At 36.0% G+C, this 22,647-nt stretch overlaps 2 protein-coding genes across 3 annotated transcripts in view; one reads left to right on the plus strand and one right to left on the minus strand.

Moving 5' to 3' along the window:
* Positions 1 to 3,809, plus strand: part of HHIP (hedgehog interacting protein) — a 92,253-nt gene extending 88,444 nt beyond the window's left edge. Inside the window, exons 12-13 of the mRNA XM_032147769.2 lie at positions 239 to 387; positions 3,272 to 3,809. Of these exons, the coding sequence (XP_032003660.1) occupies positions 239 to 387; positions 3,272 to 3,465 (343 nt within the window). The 3' untranslated portion in view covers positions 3,466 to 3,809. The remainder of the gene's footprint in view (positions 1 to 238; positions 388 to 3,271) is intronic.
* The window catches only part of ANAPC10 (anaphase promoting complex subunit 10), a 389,020-nt gene that overhangs the window by 27,786 nt on the left and 338,587 nt on the right, over positions 1 to 22,647 (minus strand). Inside the window, exon 8 of one of the 2 annotated variants that reach the window (XM_058436781.1) lies at positions 5,539 to 5,666. Coding sequence is in view for 1 of the 2 variants with exons in the window: in XM_058436782.1 (XP_058292765.1) it covers positions 5,658 to 5,666 (9 nt within the window). In the remaining variant the exon portion in view is untranslated. Of the gene's footprint in view, positions 1 to 5,281; positions 5,667 to 22,647 lie in introns of those variants that run through there. The other variant, XM_058436782.1, reaches the window with a different exon arrangement.

The following is a 22,647-nucleotide window of genomic DNA, read 5'->3' on the forward strand; positions in this document are numbered from 1 at the left end:
TCCCCATTTCTATTCCCTGTCTTCCCATGTGCAACCTTCCTAATATGTTTGATATGCATCTTTTTGTTTGTATGTATTTTTAGAAAATGTTTATTGCTTTGTGTGCAAAAAAAATTAATAAAAAAAAAGTCTCTCTAGAAAGTAAGAGGCATGCTTTGTAAGCCACAGAATCACTAGATTTCATTCCACTGTTGATTTTCAAATGGAATACACTTTCAACTATTGTCTTTTAATGTAGACCTTTAATGCCTGAGGAATGCAGAGCCACGGTTCAACCTGCACAGACACTGACTTCAGAGTGCTCCAGGCTCTGTCGAAACGGCTACTGCACCCCCACGGGAAAGTGCTGCTGCAGTCCAGGCTGGGAGGGGGACTTCTGCAGAATTGGTTAGTATTTCTGTTTTCACCTGAAAAGGACTGGGAATGAGCCAATCCTTAGGTACTCAAGAACTCAACATTGATTGTTTCTTCTACAATAATATAGTGTTCAAAAGTGTTTAGCCATTTACAATACTATTAATGCTCATCTGTTTATGAGCTTGTAAGTAAAATCTTGTTCATTTTCTTAATGTAAACAATTCACTTATGTAACTTAATTATAAATATGCAAAACCTTTAAATGACTGAGTCCTTTCAAAAATTAAAAAATGCAAACAGCACAACTAGATCATCTCTTTGGGCCTCTTGGTCCTGGGTTCTGAATTTTCACACTAGCCAATGACTTAGTGTTTGCAAAGCCCCTCTCTAAGCGCTAGCATTTTCCAGACACCCTGTAAATGCCCTCCCTGGCTTTACTGCTTGCTTTCCTACCACAGCAGACTAAAAACAGGGCTTTTCAGTGGGTGTTATTAAATAAAAGGGGAAAATGCAATTATCTAGAGATATATTATGAGATTTTTTTTCATGCTTTTTGCCACTCCCCTGTGAACCATCAGCTAGGTGTGCATCTGCTCAGAGAGAGCAAAGGAGATTTATTCCAGGGTTGTTCTAGCCTATAACTTGATAGTTCCTCAATTATGTGCAATGATGCTTAAGTTCTACTTGGTGTGAAGTCAGAAAATTAGATAAATTTAGAAACCTAGAGTTTAAAATGTGTATGTTGAAAATGCATAATTAACAACCAGCATATACCATCACTTAGAAACGATTTTGATCTCGGCTATTTCAAATATTAAAATACTTATTGCCAATGAAAATTAAAATCTCAAATTAACATTTAATATTATTTATTCATAAATGCTATCTTTTTGTTTGTCCTCAAGATGTATTTCAAAAAATTATAACTATAATTTGTCTATTTTTATATTGCCTAACAAAAAAACCAACATTTAAAACCACATATAGAGGATGTATTTTAAACTTAAATTGCTTCAGCATTAATAACATTATGTGTTTGATTAATACTATGGTTATGTATCTAGGAAGGAGTTATCAAAATTAAAACTCAACAGAAATTAAGTAATTGCATTATTTAAAACAAATGCTTACATGTTATTTACCCATCTTCTCTGCCTTTTTGTAGTTGATCAAAAATATGAGAATCGGTATTCAAATGTAATGATATTCAAATTCCTGCTAATATATTATCTCTCTGCTTCCTTTGCTGCCTAACAATATCTACTTTTTCTGCATCTTTTTTTTTTTTTTTTTTTTTTTTGAGGTGGAGTCTCTCTCTGTCGCCCAGGCTGGAAGGCAGTGAGGCAATCTCAGCTCACGGCAACCTCCACCTCCTGGGTTCAAGTGATTCTCCCCCCGCCTCAGCATCCTGAGTAGCTTGGATTATAGGCGCCCACCACCATGCCCTGCTAATTTTTGTATTTATAGTGGAGATGGGTTTCCACCACGTTGGCCAGGCTGGTCTTGAACTCTCAACCTTATGTGATCCGCCACCTCGGCCTCCCAGAGTGCTTGGATAACAGGTGTGAGCCACCATGCCCAGCCTCTCTGCATCTTTTAGTAACAGAATATAACATAAAGCGTCCATTCTGTTATATTCCCTGCTTTGCATTTTGCCTAATCTCTTATGTTACCTGAAGCCTGCTAGTGACAGTATGTTTAAACTGAGGGTGAATGAATTATCTCGAATACAGGTGGCACTATACATACCTTAATAGATATTAATAATAAATTGTGATATAAATGAAAATAGACATACATTGAGTTAACATAAAGTTTTACTCCATGAGGTACTTTCATTTTTACGCCGAATCAATTTAAATAGTTTGAATATATAACATTTACCAAAACCATTTTATAAAAATAATCTGTTTATTTGGGATGCTTTGGACCTAAGCAGGAATTTTATTCACGTACTCACATTGTTTACTCATCTCCCACAGATTTAAAACATAAAATTGTTTATTTTCTTCTTATTTTTTCTTTTCCATGTGTCAACCACAGACACCTGGAATTTGATTAATGCATTTGGAAGGTCAGAATGACCCTGTCTCATCAAAACATAAGGAAATGTATTGAAGGAATTTGACTCCATCCACAGCGACTGTATTCCCCAGATTTAATCAGAAAATAGCAATTTATATACCCAATTTTATGTCTCATTTTAACAGTATATCTTTATATTCCCCATTTATATTGTAGTGGTAAAAATTCTTTAATGAATAAATTCTGTGCTGTAGGGTAACCCTGAAAAGGTTTGCTCAGAACATCCTTTGCTGGCCAATTGCACTGACTCCAGAAAGAGACTTCAAAGTGTAATCAGAGAGCAAAGCATATGCTGTCTGCCCCCTGGAAGCAAGAGGAAGGAAGAATCTAAGGGAGTTTATATGCTGGATATTCCACCCAACCAAAATCCAAAACTGACTGTTCCTTTATGTTGCACTGGAGATGCTTGAGCCTCTGTGTCTCCCCCTCAGGCTGGGCCGCGCCCATGTTGAGATCCTACCTTGAAGGAATGGGAACATAGAGCTTGGGAGGCCCTCTGTAGAGAATGCTCCTGTGGAGCAGAGATTTCAAAGGACTAAAATCTTCATTTTAAATAGAGTTCATTTTGCAAAGGGTTGCAATTGTTTCTCATGATCTCTGCTTCTCTAGAAATGTCTCTCATTCTCTGCTGAGTTCAGGCCTCCAAATAACTATGGGTGTAAAAGCCTGTTTCCTACTTGTGTATTTATCTTTCAGATCATTTTGTAACTATCTCCCTCCTTTTTTCCCTCGCTTCCCTTATTCAGCAAATATTTGTTGGTCTCATGCTCAGTCCTGTTTCTGACATACAGAATGAGAGTGTGATGTTCTTGCTCTTTTTCTCTCCCAGCAAAATGTGAGCCAGCATGTCGTCATGGAGGTGTCTGTGTTAGACCGAACAAGTGCCTCTGTAAAAAAGGATATCTTGGTCTTCAATGTGAACAAGTGGACAGAAACATCCGCAGAGTGACCAGGGCAGGTATTCTTGATCAGATCATTGACATGACATCTTACTTGCTGGATCTAACAAGTTACATTGTATAGTTTCTGGGACTGTTTGAATATTCCATTCCAATGGGCATTTATTTTTTATCTTGTCATTAAAAAAACAAAAAAGACTGTTATCCTGCTACATACTCCTGTGATTTCATTCTCTTTTATTAATTTAAAAATAATTTCCAGAAATGTGCAGATCCTCTGTGTGTATGTCAGCATGTTTGTTCGCATATGCACATACACATACTCATAACCCCTATATGCATTGTTGCATAAGAGATGATTTTTAAAAATATATACTTCCTTGTGCAGAGTAATTTACACAGAAATTCCACTGTAAATTGATAGCGGATTTTTTATGTCACTAGAAGAGATTATTTGACTTCCCAGGAATTTTCTGTCTGTAATCACTAAAGTCAACTTTAATAGAGTTTTGAAACATTACTGTGCAATCTGATGGATCTAATAAAAAAGGCAATATTTTTATATTAAAGTACTATACTAGGAGAGAATGTTTCAGAACTCCCTGATGAATTTCTAAGTGAGCAACTTGATATAAAATTGTAATCTCCATTTTTGTCAGTGTATCCAGTTACAGAATGTCACACACTTACCTTTTTATTGGCTGAGAAATCTGGTTATTTCATCTTAATCTCAAGATTGTTTTCAAGTGTTTTATAATTAAATCATAATAGCATATTTTAAAATTGGTCTTCCTAAAAGGTCTGCTTTTATTGTATATTTTATTTAACAATAGGCACTGGGTTTGTGTTACATATTTATATATTTTATTTTATTTTTATAATATAGACATCACCTAGATGAAACACCTTTACCCTGTCCTGTAAAACACTAAAGTTACATTTTTCACCAACTTAATTGGAAAGAAGGGGAGTGAGAAAGCAAACAGTCTTTAATGTGCTGTGGATCTAATCTAGCAAGGTATCCTTGTGCCAACATGTAATCATTAACGACGGATGAAAAAGCAAGAAAACAGCCAATCCTTATAAAATTCCAGCATTAAACATTTGTAAAGTGCTTTTCACCATAGCAAGACTGTCAGAGTCTATGTTATTAGAATGTTGCAGATTTCCACTGAATCGAACCTCACTGGAGAAGAGCTCACTTGTTTTTTAAAAATCTTGGCTATGTAAGCTGTCACCTGTACAAATTTTTAACATAATAATTCTTGCCACATATGACTTTAAATGTACGTGTTCCTTCAGAACTCAATGAAAATACTCTTTGGTTAATGTATCAATAAATTTTCTGTAAATGTTCTGTTCAGGGTTTTACAGAGATGACATGTTCTGACTTAAAACTGCAAAAAGTCTAGTAGATATTTTTCTTCATGGTTTTCAAAGCCAGCTCTCCACGTTTGGATTTTAACAAAATATAAGGCCTCTTTGCACTACTGAAAAAACACATCTACTCATGACAAGTGCACACCCACTATGGCTGTCCTTCTGTAAACATCCATTCCTCTAGAATCTAAATTGTAGAGCAGTATAGATTATGCAGCGCCAGCTGACTTTCTAAACCTGCTCCTTACCTTTAGGAATACAACCCTCAATTTAAAAAATATATTGTAGCTAGTATTTCCCTATTGTTTTAAGGTGAGAGATTTGCAATTAAAGCCCAGTGAGCATTTATATAGAAGCCACAATGTAGAAAGATCAGTTAAGTACACTGTTCTTGTCTTCCATATATGATTGCTTAAGTTTCAAGTGACCTCATGCCAAATGGAAATGGGTTGAGAAATCTTGGTTCAGTGCTTAGTGAACAATAGCCTGCATTAAAAAGTGCATGCATAATTTTGCACAATTTAGATTCAATTGAAAGTCTATTCAAAGAAGTCTCAGGATTAAATGAGCATGGAGACCAAATTGCCCTCTTACCCCAGAAAAGGGGTGGTCCCTTCTAGTCACACTAACACTTCATTGGCCCAACAGTGTGACAAATCTTGCAATGAACCATGCAGTAGCCTGCATCTGTAGGTTAATAGCAATCTTTTGTCTCCATTGCTTTCTCTTCATAGCCCTTTTACTGAATTCCATCACAGAAAGTTTTACAATTAAAAAAAAAAATGTCCTGACAACCATTTTTGTAAATGGACCTTACCATCTAATTGTCCCTTATTCAACGTGGGTGACATTAACAAAATGTGAACTTCTTGTGAGGGAGCCAGCTGTCCAAATCTGTCAAATCGTGCAGTTTTATTACACATTCTCCAATTCTTCCTAGTTTCCCTGAAAACAATAAGGATACTGCTGTATATTCAGTAAAATCTAAAAAAATCAAGCATTTCTTCTTACATCTTTAAACTTTCCATCTCCTCCCCCAAATAAAAGGTGTTCTATTGCCATTAGTTCTACTGTTTTAAAATATCTATATTAAGTTGACCAGGCCCAGATTTTTTATACAGCTTTTTCCCAAGTGAAAGATTTTCAAGTGACTTAGAAAAACATATGTGCCCCAGGTGTCATTGCCTTTTCTTTTGTGAGTCATTAGAATGAAAGACCAAGTTCTTCTCAAGAGAAGATAGCAAGATCCACGGATATTAAGCCAAGCAAAGAAAGTAAAATCATTGGAGTCATTTCTTTCTGTTCTTAAGAGAAAAGTAGATAGCACTGGCTAATTGATGGCAACATATTTTAAATTAAGTGGTCAATTCAAAAAATCTCTTTGACCTTTTCTTTCAAGTAGATTTTTTTAAATGCAAGACTAGAGAATTATCTTCAATGATTCATGATGAGAGGCAGGTAGGAATTGGTTAAGAAGTATGAGCTAGGAAAAAAATTATTGTTTAATCACATGAAAGGCAACATCTGTTCAGTTCATAAAGCACACAATCTCAAATAGAAGAAAAAAGGTCCTTCGTAAGAATACTGATGCATAAGATAAAGATGAAATAATGAAAAAGAAAAATGTATATTATTATTCCCTTGTCCATTCTCAAGTTTAAGCTGTGGTTGTCAGTTGAATGTGAAATGACGTTATAGTTGTTTTAAATGGTTGGAAATAACCTTTCTACTACTGTTTCTGCCACACTGTTGTCCTGGTTCATAGAACCTTGTTTTCTTGACAGTTATTTAAGGTAATAAAAGGAACACCAATTGGCAGATCTTTAAGTGAAAAGGAGAAAAAATTTAAGAAATTGAGTGATGGCTAAAAGTAAGTGTTTCCATCTATAACTTTTCTTCTTGGATTTTTTCAATGTAATTATTGTAAAATATATTTTTTGCTTTTATCACAAAGAATACTCAGAAGTTTTCTCAGATTAATGAGTATCTCATAAAGAGCAGAGAAACCAACACATACAATATATACACACAACCTAAATAGAAAACTATTTTCTTTGTCATTTGCATGCCCCAGAGCAGTTACTTCTTCCTTATTTATTTCTTTGAAAACAGTTACCAAACAGTATACTAACAATTTTAATCCATTTGCTGTTTTTTTGTTGTTGTTTGTTTTGTTTTGTTTTGTTTTTGAGACGGAGCCTTGCCATGTTGCCCAGGCTGCAGTGCAGTGGCACAATCTCAGCTCACTGAAACCTCCACCTCCCGGGTTCAAGCAATTCTCCTGCCTCAGCCTCCTAAGTAGCTGGGATTACAGGTGCCCACCACCACACCCGGCTAATTTTTTTGTGTTTTTAGTAGAGACAGGGTTTCACCATGTTGGCCAGGCTGATTTCAAACTCCAGACTTCAAGCGATCCAGCCGCCCAGGTCTCCCAAAGTGCTAGGATTACAGGTGTGAGCCACCATACCCGGCTTCCATTTGCTTTTGATATTGTTTTTATCTCTGAGTTACAAACTATACAAGCTTACCAGGTATAAGGTGTGAGGTTAGATGCTACATCTAGGAGCATTCAAGATACACATTAATTTAAACTTTTATTAGTCTAACTTTCCGTTAAGTCTCTTAGCTTTGAAATATAAAAGAGAAATCAAGCCCAAATTTTTAGAGGAAGGCTAAGGTATACCATTGGCAGTTGTAGTTTTAATTATAATTGACTGATTAACCAATTAATTTATAAAATGTTACCTATACTGTCTGTGTTCTCTTCCTCTCCCTCCCTCCTTCTCTCTCTCTCTCCCCCTCTCACTCTCTCGGCTAATATATATGTGTATGTGTGTGTATATATATGTGTATATACACACACACACACATACATACATACATATATTCTTTTTCCTTTTAACCACTTCCCTCTCCTACATTTTCTATTTGTTTTGCCTAAATAGACATGTTCTCAATACACCCATGTTGAAGGTGTTCTGGGCTAGATTGCTATTGATTTTGCTGGTTATGATCTTTTCTTTGTTTTTCTGAAAAATAGCCTCTCTTGGTTCCACATTTTCTCAAATTCTATATAACAAATAATAGCGGATAATAAACAAATGACACACTAGGCTGATCTATTATAACCACTGAAAGAAATAAGGAAGAGCAGAAATCACTACCAGTCCAGAGGCTCCAATTCAGCTGCTCTAGCATAGATACAGGAAAGACATGGAGAATAACACTGGGGTTAGCTAACAGCAGGGAAAGTTAGTAGCTATTTCCTAGCCAAGGAACAACCTTCTCTATGGAATAATTTTAAGAAAATTATTCCAAATCTGTAAGGAAAAAATAAGAAGCAGTTCCTCAATGGAGACTTTATAAATCTTAATTTCCCCACCCCTGGGATGAGATTTGAAGTTGCAGAGGACTCAGACCAAAGTCCCATGGCAGAAAATGTACATATTTTTAAACTACTCCCAGGAATTAAACTATTACTGTGAATGCTGGCAATACCATCAGAAAGTTTATCTTTACAATACCTAAAAATAAATATATATTTGCTATCTTATCCTCTTTTGTCACACAAACATAAATTGGTCATATATATATTTATATATATGGTTATATATATTTGGTTACATATATCTTTATATATATCTTAATACATATATATGAAACCATGGAACCTGCCAAACACTAATCCTAGCCAACTTCAATCCTTCTTTCTCTTAACTGTCTTCTCTGAATAAGTTCTGGACATCACCTTAAAATAAGTTTTTAGGAGAGTAGTATATATTCATGGGATTGTGAGGGAGCATTGTAGAGCTGTTTTCTTCTCAGTCATAGTGGGGTTTTCGTAGCTGCTATGGAAAGGTTTGTTCACTTATGAGATTAGGACTTTTCTTAAATTCCTCATTAAATGTGAACCTAAGGTATACCTGTCATTTACCTTGATTCCCATATAATTTGTATAAGTCATATATAAGGCCATTGACAAAATAAAAAAAATAAATAATTGGATTCCTTGTATCAACAGAAAGCCTTGTGCTTAAAACCTGTTATTCTTTTTTGATCCAGACTAAACAGTAACATTAAAAAAATGGTATCAGCCCAACATTAAATCTAAGGTTACTTCTCACATACGTCATAAAGTCAGCCATCATCTTTCATTTAGGATTTCTTGGGGTTTTCTTTTTGCATATATAGATTATGTATTACTTAAATCCAAAATACATGTGTATATATATATATACATATATATGTAACTTAATATAAATGTTTGATGAGTTATCTCAATTGACTATAATCTTCTAAGTCAAAAAGAAAACATTTCAGTACATAATATAAAAAGAACTGAACATTAACAGTAATGGGAAATTCATAATGGCTAACTATGAAATAAGCTTTGTCTTTGCAGTTACAAACTAATTCTTGTATATTTTCCTTTTCACTAAAAAAAATAACTAATTGATAGTTTCCATTCACATGAACAAGTTATGATCAGGTTTGGGATAGTATGCCCAAAACCTATGTTTCTTTACCTTATATTCTTAAAATCTGAGACATGATTTTTCTAGAATAAATTAAGATTTCATGTACAATACAGTCCCTTTCCTAATACTGTTATGAAGAAACCAAGTTGACTACCTTATGAGAGATCAGATATTTCCCTTATCTAATTATATTCACAGCATATGTTTGGACATGCATTTCACCAAGAACCACATAGTAATAAGATAAATGGTAACCGAGGTACTATGAAATTTTTAGAACTTGATTCCCCGGGACATGCTACAATAAACTAAACTATTTATTCAAAAGTAACCCAACTAATTAAAGTGAAAAAAATTGTTGAATCACAACGAACAAACATAAAACAATACTTAAATGAGAATTCTGTGTCTTTTTTGGTTTTATCTGTGATTTATTTTGTCCAGTATTAAGGAATGGTTATCTTTATCATTCTTCTAACATGTTTTGGTTTCTCTAATGGTTCATTTCCCTTTAGGTTGTGAAAATTAGGGCAGTTTATCCAGAACCTTACTCACAGGAGACACCAGAACCAACCCATGCTTAGATTTCTGTTAATAAAAGGGAGAAGGGTATTTGAACAGGTAGTAAAGGCAGGTACAAGTTTAAGGGAGCAAGGCTAACATATGTACTAGGTGAGATTTCTATAAATGTCTGAAAAGTTACATGCATAGTCATTGGCTCAGGTAATTTCTCTGAATTTGAACTTATTTGATTTATTTAACCAAGTTATTATAATATGCATTTCTCTTTAATCAATCTTCTATTATTCAATCATCTATCCATTTATTAATTCAACAAATATTTATTAAAGTTCCTACCATGATTATGTGCTGTAGAAAAGACAAGGACATTTACTAGGGGGGATTGTGGGCCCAGTGGGCATCATGAGCATGTTTGAAGCAAAAGACAATAATCACATCCAATGGCACCAGTTCAGCTCAACTTTAGAATTCAGCAGTAACAGTACAGATGGCCTAAAGTACATCTGTGTGTATCTGTACGTGTGCACACACCCATGTATATATGTTTATCTATCTGTACAAACACTACATATGTATACACACTATCTATGTAAAATATAATATATGTATAATGCATATAAATTCTAACAAGTTTATTTGTGTTATCTTTAAAATAGAACAATTGTATCTTGAAGTGGTAAATGCAGAGAATTGGTTTTATTGTTGATCTGTGGATTTAATGATTTCTAGGTGAAAAGGATGTTTAAGTGTACAATTTCTTTTCTTAATTTAATATATTTATGTAAATGCATGCCTGAAATTTGGTTAGATTGGCTGTGTTTTGTGTCTTTTAACGTGATAAAATGATTAAACTTTATCTTATGACTTGATGTACATGTGCTATTTTAAAATTCTTTTTTATTTTAGAATTTAAAACTTTTTTCTAAACATACAGACTGATTATATAAACACCAGTTTTTAAATAATATGTAGCCAAACTACTTCAAAATATTCTCATCTTTTGTCATTTTCTACGTTCTAATTTTAAAATTTTCTTCCAAAATATATGCCAATGTTAAGGGTCAGTTTCATTAGGCAGCCATGAAGATGTTACATTGATAAATTTGTTCTAGGTTGTAAGTCCCTTAAATCCCATCCTTTCAAGTAAGTAAGAATAAGTAAAGAATGTAGAAGAGCAGTTAGGAACACTGGGTGCCCAAATTGAAGGGAAGAAGCATGTGGAGGGGGAGGGACATGAACGAAGGTGATTGCAGGTACCCCAAAAATTTGTTGACCTCGCCATTTTGCTTCTAGTTAACCCTACCAGGAGTATTTTGATCTGTTAATTTGAGCACAAATTTAAAATCTGCCAATCTTTTTTTTTTTTTTTTTAGAAAAGCAAAATGTGTTCGTCTAAGTCCCCTTTCTTCCTGGATAAATGCATCTCTTTGACTCGTTGAAAGGAAAAGCTATCTCTCTGCAAGACATTATTATTTCTAAAAGAATAAAACGTGTTACAAAGTGTTTATTCATTCAGAAGGTGTTCTTCTGCTCAGATTGCTCCTTAGAAGTTTTAAGGTAGACGAAATGTCACCATGAAAAGAGCCCTCTAGCTCATGTTCACAACAGCCCACGAAGCACCAGAATTCTTTGTGTTTCTACCCTTCCAGTTCCTAGAATGCGTCCTTGTGGCTCAGACCATGATCACCCTTTTGTTTCTTGTGTGTCTACTATTTTTGAATCTCTGATAGACCTACATCATTTCCTACATATGTGAAGAAAATAATAGTATACATGTCCACTCTAGTGATGGAAGTGATTTCTCGCTAATCTCTCTGGGTTCCTTCACTGTCTCTTTTTTGGATTCTCAGCTCTGCCATCACCAGCGTAAGCAATTCCCTGCTTTAAATTCCCGCTGTGGTAAACACTTAAAGTGGCCTCCATTTCCCGTTTTTAGGTGCTGATTGCTACAATTTTGTTTGTTTGTTTGTTTGTTCGTTCGTTTTTGAGACAGAGTTTTGCTCTTTCTTTTTTTTTTTTTTGACCAAGTCTTGCTCTGTCACCAGGCGGGAGTGCAGTGGCACTATCTTGGCTCACTGCAACCTCTGCCTCCAGGTTCAAGCAATTCTCCTGCCTCAGCCTCCCAAGTAGCTGGGAGTACAGACACGCACCACCACGCCCAGCTAATTTTTGTATTTTTAGTAGAGACGGGGTTTCACCATGTTGGCCACGATGGTCTTGATCTCTTGACCTCATGACCTGCCTGCCTTGGCCTCCCAAAGTTCTGGGATTACAGGCATGAGCCACCGCACCCAGTCAGAGTTTCGCTCTTGTTGCCCAGGCTGGAGTGCAATGGCACAATCTAGGCTCACTGCAACCTATACCTCCTGGGTTCTCCCTCAGCTTCCCAAGTAGGTGAGATTACAGGCACCCGCCATCACGCCTGACTAATTTTTGTATTTTTAGTACAGTCGGGGTTTCACCATGTTGGCCAGGCTGTTCTCAAACTCCTGACCTTAGGTGATCCCCCAGCCTCGGACTCCCAAAGTGCTGGGGTTATAGGCGTGACCCACCATGCCCGGCTGATACAAATATTAATAAGAATGACAGACCAGTGAGAAGAGAGATGATGTGGTGGAACCAAAAAGGGACATGATGAGATCTTTAAGAGGACACATTAAGAAACTATTATCTTGGATCTCATGTGATCACAATAAAATGAGGTTAGACGGATCCTACTTCCAAACTTGGAATGTAAACCTTAAATTTCTAAGGCAGCGGAGAAGTGGAACCTTCACAGTTGTCATTAAAAGACTTCATAGCTCACACTGGTACTATCACAATTCTCAGCTGCCAATTTCCCCAGGATTTTGACAGTTAATGTGACAGATATGTCTATAAAATCACTCCTTTACACTCACTTTTTTAATAGAAAAGTTGAAACTAATGTTCTATTTCCAATGGAAATGCAATTTAAAATACCAGCCACACATATTATCTTATCAGTAAAAAATAGTCTTTCTCTATTTGGAGTTCTAAAGAAGACTCTCTGAAAATTAAATCCTATTATCATTTGAAGAAATGAGAGGATAAAAGAAAGGAAAACAATTTGGATAAAATATTTCTTCTACATTTTTATAATTTCCATGCAGTATTTTCTATAAAATAAATGAACACTTTAAAAGGGAAAAGGACGGGGGAGGGAGAGGGAGGTAGAAGGCTGGGTAGCTCCCAACTATAAAACTCATTCTTCTTGGGACTATGCCAGCATCAGAAACTACTTGAGCTCAGTCTTGTAATTTAATAAGATGTTGTCAGATCCTTTTGACATATTTATAGCCTTATAATTAAAACTCCTTGATGCAAAATCCATGTGCTTCATGTAAAGCAATTTCACTTATCATAGACACTCTGTTCTATGATCTACAGCTACCAAAAGCCACACATGCCAGGTGTACTGGCAAGAGGCAAGAGCTCTGGCCTAGGGTTGGGAGACGTCAAGTCTCCAACTAATTAGCTGGAAGCTACTGGATATATCTCTCACCACACTGGGACTCAGCTGCCTTATATATAAAAGAACTCAGGTTCTCTCAGCTCTAACAAACAGGTATTACTATTAGGTAGTACTAATTCCATGATCCATGTGGATGGAAGATTTGAAACTGCAAATCTTACATAGGAATATATTAACTACTGCATTTCACGAATTTGTAGTGGTTACATAATCATAAAAGACACTCTTACGCATTTTCCTCTAATCTCCCAGCCTCCTGTTTGCCTTGGCTCTCCCACTCTTCTGTGGGTCTGGTGTTGCCTCCTCTTAGATGTTCTCTCAATCTCGTTTTTCTGTTTCTTCCACCTGGTAGGTTCATTCTTGAATCCGTTCATGTCTCCCACAGCTCTCACTCAAAATTTTTAAGACGTTATCTGATCCATGTCCATCATTTCCTTCATGCTGAAGAAGTGCATGTTACAGGGAAGCTGCCACTCTCTTCAGGGTCCCTAATGCTTGGTTTTGCAACTGTCACAAATATCATTATTGCCTCTTCCATGAATTATGTCCCTAAGAGAACTGCTGTAGGCACCCTACCTGACAGCATATTCTGGGCACGTAGAAGAGCAGAAATGCTCTGTTGATGTCATCGAGAAGGCAGTCAATTCAAGACACAGAAGAAAGCATAACCAAGAATATTAGTCTTTTCAGGCTACCATAACAAAGTCTCACACACTGGGAGGCTTAACAGAAATTTATTGCCTTGTAGTCCTGGAAGCAGGAAGTATGAGATCAAAGTATTGGCAGGCCTGGTTCCTTCTGAGGGATGTAAGGAAAGGATCTGTGCCAGGCCATCTTATCCCTGTGTCTTTTCACATCACCTTCCCTCTATATGTGTCTCTGTGCCCACATTTCCCTTTCTATAAGGACACCGATCATACTGGATTCAGGCCTAAACTAATGACCTCATTTTAACTTGATTACCTCTGTAAAGATCCTCTCTCCAAAAGGGTCACATTCTAAGGTACTGAGGGTTTGGACTTCAACATATGAATTTGGGGAAGGGAGAGGAGGAGGGGACACAATTCACCACAGCACTGTGCCCCAGAAATGGCATCAGACTTCATGGAGGTCTCGTTTTCATTGTCTGACACAGTGCTTCTCAAACACCATAGTGCCTCATGTCAGATGGGGACTTCGCTAAAACACAGATTCTGATTTAGTACATCTGGGCTGGGGCCTCAGATGATCTCCAACAAACCCTGAGGTTATACTAATCCTGGTGGTATACAGCCTTACTTTTAGGAGCAAGGACCTAATTCATGGTGGATAGGCTGTTTTAACTTCAAGGGCAGAATGGTAATGCTGGAAAAGACTTAGTGGAAACATGACCTTCTGCCTCCAAAAAGGAAACAATGGTGTGGTCTCCATCTTAATTCCAGGCTTCTGCTTAGTTGGGTAGAATGTACACAACAGCACAGAGTCAATATTTGTGTTTAGCAGTCAGTCATCCCCATGACACTGGGGATGCTTGCTGTGGTTACTACAGCTGCTGTTCTTATTTTCAGCAATAACACTATAATCACACAAACAAGTACAATATTTCAATGATGCTGGAATTCACCTATCTGTTTAAAACTGGGTTGCTAAAGTGATATGTACTATAAATAAAATATACATTAGTTTTAAACTGTATAAATTGCGCCAAGATAGTACATTGCAGTAACAGAAAACTGTGGAAGTACTCCCGTTAAAAGAAAAAAAAAGAAAGGAAAATATTACTGTGAATAAATATACTTTAATGAAGATGTAGACCTTGAAAAACAAGGAAAATGAGCATCTGTGTTATACTGATTTTTTTCTAACAATTTTATACAGACTTTATGTTTTAGAGCAATCTTAGGTTCATAGCAAAATTGAGAAGAAAGTACAGATATATCTCGTATACCATCTCCCTCCACACATACATAACCTACCTCTCCTGTTATCAATATCCCCCACCAAAGAGGTACATTTGTTAAAATTGATGAACTTACATTGGCACATCATAATCACCCAAAGTTTATAGTTTACCTTAGGGTTCACTCTTAGCTCTGTATTCTATGGGTTGTGATAAATGGAAAATGACATGTACCTGCCACTATGGTATCATACAGAGTAGTTTCACTGCCCTAAAAATCTTCTGTGCTGCACCTATTTATCCCTGTGTCTCCCCAAGCCCAGCCAACCACTGATCTCTTTAACTGTCTTTATAGTTTGTCTTTTCCTGAATGTCATATACTTGGAATCATACAATGTGTAGCCTTTTCAGAATGGCTATTTTGCTTAGTGATATCCATTTGCTTAGAAATGTCTATCCAATAGACATTTCTTCCATGTCTTTTCGTGTTTTGATAGTTGTTTTTTTTTCTTTTTAGCACTGAATATTATTCCATTGCCTGTAACACAGTTTACTTTTTCATTCACCTACTGAAAAACATCTTGGTTGCTTCCAGGTTCTGGCAATTATAAACTTGCCAACCATGCTACAAACAACCATGTGAAGGTTTTTGGGCGGATATAGTTTTCACTCCTTTGGGTAAATACCAAGAAGCTCAATTGTATGGTAAGAGTATGTTTAGTTTTTTAAGAAACTGCCAAACTGTCTTCCAAAGTAGCTGTATCATCTGCATTCCCACAAACAATTAATGAGATCTCCACATCCTCACCAGCATTTGGTATTGACACTGTGTCCTGAATTTTCAGAAATATGGTCGGGTGCTGTGGCTCATGCCTATAATCCCAGCACTTTGAGAGGCCAAGGCAGGTGGATCGCTTGAGCTCAGGAGTTTAAAAGTAGCCTGAACCACATAGCAAACCCTGTCTCCACAAAAAAATACAAAAATTTAGGGTGGCATGCACCTGTGGTCCCAGCTACATGGGAAGCTGAGGCGGGAGAATTGTTTGAACCCAGGAGGTCGAGGCTGCAGTGAGCCCTGATTGCGCCACTGCACTCCAGAGTGTGACTTTGTCTTCAGAAAAAAAAAAAAAGGAAAGGAAAGGGAAAAGAACTAAAGTTTTATAACTTTATCCTAACACCAAGGTATAATCATGTTACTTAGAGTTGTAAACATATCTGGAATTATGTCCAAAATGCTATGGAAGCAAATTTAGTGCTATTTGTTAAAGAACACCACAAAATATCTGACCCACATATTTATGTACCACATTTAGAAGGGCTGAGAGCAGGGCTGCCCAATGTAAACTTCTGTGATGATAGAAATGTTGTATACTTGCACTGCCCAATATGGTAGCCACTAGCCATGTGTGGCTGTCAAGCTCTTGAAATGTGGCTGGTGCAACTGAGGAAATGAAGACTTAATTTTATTTTATTTTATTTTAATTAAATTTAAATATTAGTTGCTTATATAAAAAGAACTTTTTGGTGTTTTTTCTTTAATATTGGCTACTTCAAAAGTCAGAGCTAAAAGCAATTCAGGCAATTTGGTTAAAACATTTTGGTGATATGTTTGATAATCTCTTATATGTAATTCATACTGAAATGTTTCATATTCTCTTTTCCTTTTGCCCTTTTGTTCCTGTAGCTTCCTGCAAATAGAATAGTGGACATACTCTTTGCTCTAAAAATTTTTACCTTCACCTTTGACCAAAATCAGTAAAATTCTTAATTCTAAGTAGTTTTATAGTGTAGTCAAAATGCATTATGCGAAAGTGGAAACTATGCACACTGATCATGTATATGCCCATTTCTGAGTGTGTACAAGTGAAGAAAAAGCATTATATACAAAGAATTGCTGGTGGGAAGAAGAAAGGGAGGCTAGTGCTTGTCAGGTGACAAACTCTCCTCAATTAGAGAAAATGCAGGCAGAGGAACTAGTATTTTTATACTTAGTTTTGTAAAATTATCCTGGAAGAGACAAATTTTGGGGCAATATTTAAAGACAATCAAATCCATTACACTGATCTATAAGATACAGCTCTAAAAATTTCACTACATACAACCTGAAATAACCACGAGAGATAAGCAATAGAGTAGAGCCAGAGGGAATGTCAGACGCCCAAATAAAGAGCGAAGAAAAGATACCTATGTAAGTGGAAGTGGACATAATAGGTGTAGTACAGTAACAAGTCAGCTAAACTGAATGGAAACAAGTGGGAGTTAGTAATAATTGCTAACACTTATATGGTGCTGTGTGCCAGATACCACTTCAAAGAAATGTCAAGAACTGTGGAAGTTCTGAGATTTCACTCCTCTTAGAAACTAACAAATTAGCCTGCCATAATTTCAGGGAGGCTGACAGAAGACATAAGACTCCTGGGTCAAAGACAAAGGACAGTTTATTAGTCACAGGAATAGCCAGAAGCAGTAACCAGTTCCCTGAGCCCCAGTTCTCACAGATTGAAACAGAAAGAGCCAGGTGATATTTGCAGTGGAAGTTGGTTGAGTTACAGAAAAGAAACTTTGAGCTTAGGGATCCCAAATCTTTTATAACAGACAGTAGGCAAACCTACCTGACCTTTGCATTAGAGGGAGAAGCTATCACTGTCTTCCAAGGCTGGCGTTATACAAGCATCCTTTAAAAGTTAGTTCAGAAGAAATGCATTCAAAACTTCTGCTTACAAGATGTGGAGAAACACAAAAGGTCCATTGACAATTGTCTCCCAGTAAGTACTTTACATATATTGATTCTCTGAACCTTCTCAACAACCACATGAGATAGGTACTCTTATGTCAGTTTATAGATTAAGAAATGGGACACAAAGTTCCCACAGCTATTCAATGGTAGAGTGAGGATTTGAACTCAGCAATAGGGCTCTGGAGCAGCAATGTCCCACAGAAATATGTGAACTACACATATCATTTTAAATTTTCTAGTAGCCACATTTTAAAAGCAAAAATAAACAAATAAAACTAATTTCAACAATACATTTTGTGTAACTCAATGCACTGAGAATATTATTGTTTCAACACGTAATCAATATCAAGACTAGTCATAAAATATGTTACGTTGTTACAGTGTCTTTGGAAGCCAGTGTGTATTCTACATTTATAGCACATCTCAATTCAGACACAAAATTTTCATCAAAAATACTTGATCTGTTTAATGAAGTTTGCATAAAACTTAGAGCTGAAAAAGTAGATTAACATGACCAAGTTGTTCCAAACACACTTAAAAGATTTCTAATGACTGAATTATCACTTTTTAAAGTTAAACCAATTAAAATTAAACTACTTAAAAACTCATTTAAACATTGAGTTTTTCAGTCATAGTAGCCACATTCCAATTATTCAAAAGCCATATATATGGCTAGTGGCTCCTGTATTAGACAGAAATCTCTAGAACGTGGGCACATAATCACTATGTCGTCACAAAGAAAGTGCATTAAAAACATACAGAATTTTAATTTAATTTTTTGTTCTTCTGTTTTGATTGTTCAATGAAGTCACAGTTGTTTACTTTAATCTGCCTGCCCTGATGGATTATTGGCAGAAGTCAAGAGAAGCCAGAGCAGAATGGCTGTAGTGTAGTTGAAATCCATTATCAGAGCACAGGCTCATAGCCAGACAGACCTGGTCTGATCCACACTCTGTCAGGTCTTGTCTTTTCTCAGCTGTGTGACCACAAACATATATCCTGAACTTCCTTAACTCTAATTTCTTTGTCTTTAAAGTAGGACAATAATAGCACATCTGAGGATAAAATAAGGTGATTCATGTAAAGGACCTAACATAGTGTTTGGCATATAATTTGTGCTAAATAAATGTCAATTGTTATTCGGTAGCTAGAGTAAATTTAACACCAAAGACTGAACACACATTTAAGAGTAGATAATTTTGAGATGCCCATTTGTTCTCCAAATAAAGGGCTTGCTCATTGGCTATTGAGCCCAGTGTTACCCTCTAGTGCCAAAAACCTTGAACAACAAGCATCACCAACCAAAACACCAGAACAGCAAATCTCTGAAAAGATGTGTCCATTTATTCAACCTCAGATGCTGTTAATTAGCACACCATTTTCTAAGGCCCATTCTTCTCAAATTTTAATGCTCTTTTTTACCAGTTATCTGAGGATCTTGTTAAGATCTTAGTGAGTCTTGTGACTCACTAAGAATGGAGTGGAGCCCGGTAGTCTGCATTTCTCATAAGGTCTCAGGTAATTCCAATGCTGCTGCTCCACAGATCCTCCCTGAGTAGCAAAAGTTTAGACAATTCTATTAATTATTCAAACCCTTTTGAAAGTAACCACCACCAAACTATTAGAATAAGGAATTGCAGGATTAAGCAAAATGCTGTCTTCTTTCTCCTATAGACATGTGCAAGAGGAAAAGCCCTAGATTTATACTAAAGCTGAAATACACCTGAAGTTTAAAGATTATTTCAGATTGCTTTCTTCCCAGGAAAGTGCCTCAGCAAGACAATAGTGGGGTGGATGGGTCAGTATGGCAATTCTTACATTCCTTTGACTTCAGAATGTAATTCAAGATCATGTGCTAGACTGGAAATTAATGTTGAGTATAAGTTAATCTGTGTTCATAGTTTGAGGTTTGAGGTACTTTGGACTAGATAACAACATGGTGGCAAGGTCCTAAACCAGCAGTGGAAATTGAGTCAGAGTCTCAGTAGCTACTAACTAGTAGTTGTTCTAATGTCTCATAGTCAAGACTTTGGAAGAAATCATCATCTGTGTTTTATTTCATATTTGATAAAATGGATGAAAAGATAATCGACACGTTTCTGCAAACTTCAAATGAGATAATGTGGTGAAATTTCTTTGAAACTATTGTCCCATAGATACAGATACAATTCATTAGAAGTCTAACAGAGCAAACTAGCCTCGTATCTTCTCGGCATAATGGACAATATTGATTGTTTCTGGTAAGAATAAAAGAGGAAGGGGAATTTGAAGTTTATTTAAATTTGTTCATCCATTTAAAAACACTAATTAAGGTCACAATGACTTAATTGCTCCAAATTTCTAGGTATTTATGTTGCCTCCCACAATGAGACTGCCAAATTAATGATAATATTTATTTTTATGTTGTTTTCAAACATTTGTTTCTGATTATGACTTTAATATACAACAATGCAGTCATGCTTTGTTGGTAAGTTTGCCCATTATTTAGCTGAACTCACTATGCTACTGACTTTGATAAAAACAAAGTCCACAGAGTTTTTCAAATGTGTGCTGAACATCAAGCACAGCAGTCATGTAGAAGGTCTATTGCACTTATCTCACAAAACATTATCATATACTAGACATGAACTCACGTTTTCACCTACTTTCAACAATCCCCTGCTCTCCATGGATATACGTGGAGACTGGTCTCCCTACTTCCTTGTTTCATAGTTAAGAAATTTCTTTATGTGGTTCTGTTGGCTTCTCAGAAGCTTGCTTTAAAGTATTTCAATTCCACTTGTTTTGACTTAGGATCTCATATTGATGTGTTTCCCCTAATTGACTACCCATTTACAATATTAGATTTGAAAAAAGCATTCATATTAATGTGCTATAGTTACAGCCAATGTAAAGGGAAAAAGTGTACTTTGATTCCCAGAGTTTGGAGAAAAGCAAAGCCAAATAAATGCAGCCCCCATTTCTATAATGAAAAAAAATCAAGGGAGAAAAGAGAAAAGGAAGAAAGGAGGGTAAATTGAGAGAGAAAAAGCAAAGAAGGAAGGAAAGAAAGTAGAAAGAGAAAGAAAAAAAGAAGGTATGAAAGGAGGGAGAAAGACAGGAAAAAAATTTGAAGGTTTCTTTCTCATATGTTATACTGTCTTTTTAAATTTACACAACAAAACCCAACAGGGCCTAGAATAGTCTTCAACAATCCACCAATCAATTGATATATAATTCTCTAAGACAAGTCTAAGCCCTGTTGGAAAGACAAAGGTATAGAAAGAAGGTCCTTCATTCTAATAACAAACTCTGGGGGAAGAAAAACCAACAACAATCTAAACACAAAAAGATAATACTATTAGTGTCTAAAAGTACTTACTAGGCAAACCAAAACTTTTTTCTTACATGTAGTCTACTGTGGTTACTTAGCTAAGGCCTACGTTTGGGTCCTGGGTCAAGAGATGTGGGTGAGATCTTACCTGTGTCATAATTAAGATTCCAGGTGAATTGGCTTGATTAACCAAGAAAAGAAGAAAGAAGATTCAAAAAATATTCAACTAGAAATGAAAATAGAGACATTACAATCGACACCACAGAAATACAAAAGATCACTATGAACACCTCTATGTACACAAACTACAAAATCTAGCAGAAATTGAGAAGTTGGAAACATACAACCCTTCTAGCTTGAATCAGGAAGAAACAAAAATTCTGAACAGACCAATAACAAGCAGTGAAATCAAGTCAGTAATTAAAAAAAAAAAAAAAAATGCCACAACAAAAAAACCCCAGGGCCAGACAGATTCACGGCTGAATTCTACCAGACATTCGAAGAAAAATTGGTACCAATCCTAGTGAAACTATTCCAAAAGATTGAGAAAGAGGGAATCCTCCCTAACTCATTCTATGAAGCCAATATCACCCTGATACTGAAGCCAGGAAAGGACATAACAAAAAAAGAAAACAGAGACCAGTAACCTTGGTGAATATAAATGCAAAAACCCTCAACAAAATATGAGTAAACTGAATCCAACAGCACATCAAAAGATAACTCACCATGATCAAGTAGACTTTATCCCAGGGCTGCAGGGATGATTCGACATATGCAATTCAATAACTGTGACTCAGCACATTAACAGAATTAAAACAAAACAAGAACTATATGATCATCTCAATAAATGCAGGGCAAGCATTTGTTAAAATCCGCCATCCCTTCAACAAACTAGGCATAGAAATAACATACCTCAAAATAACAAAAGCCATATATGACAAACCCACAGCCAACATCATACCGAGTGGGGAAAGTTGAAAGCATTTCCCCTAAAAGCTGGAACAAAAAAGGATGCCTACTTTCATCACTTTTATTCAACATAGTACTGGAAGTCCTAGCCAGAGCAATCAGGCAAGAGAAAGAAATAAAAGGCATCCCAATTGGAAAGAGGAAGTCAAGTTATCTTTGTTTGCTGATGAGATGATCATATATCTAGAAAACCCTGAAGACTCCTCCAAAAGACTCTTAGATCTGACAAATAAACTCAGTAAAGTCTCTGGTTACAAAATCAAATGCACACAAATCTGCTATACACCAACAATGATCGAGCTGAGAATCAAATCAAGAATTCAATCCCTTGTACAACACCCTCAAAAAAAAAAAATACTTAGGAATATACTTAACCAAGGAGGTGAAAGATCTCTTCAAGAAGAACTAAAAACACTGCTGAAAGAAATCATATGTGACACAAAAAAATGGAAATACATCTCATGCTCTGGATTAAAACAATATTATGAAAATGACCATACTGCCCAAAGCAATCTATAGATTCAATGCAATTCCT

This window comes from Hylobates moloch, unplaced genomic scaffold (assembly GCF_009828535.3).
Source record: "Hylobates moloch isolate HMO894 unplaced genomic scaffold, HMol_V3 SCAFFOLD_3, whole genome shotgun sequence".
Classification (NCBI taxonomy): Eukaryota; Metazoa; Chordata; class Mammalia; order Primates; family Hylobatidae; genus Hylobates; species Hylobates moloch.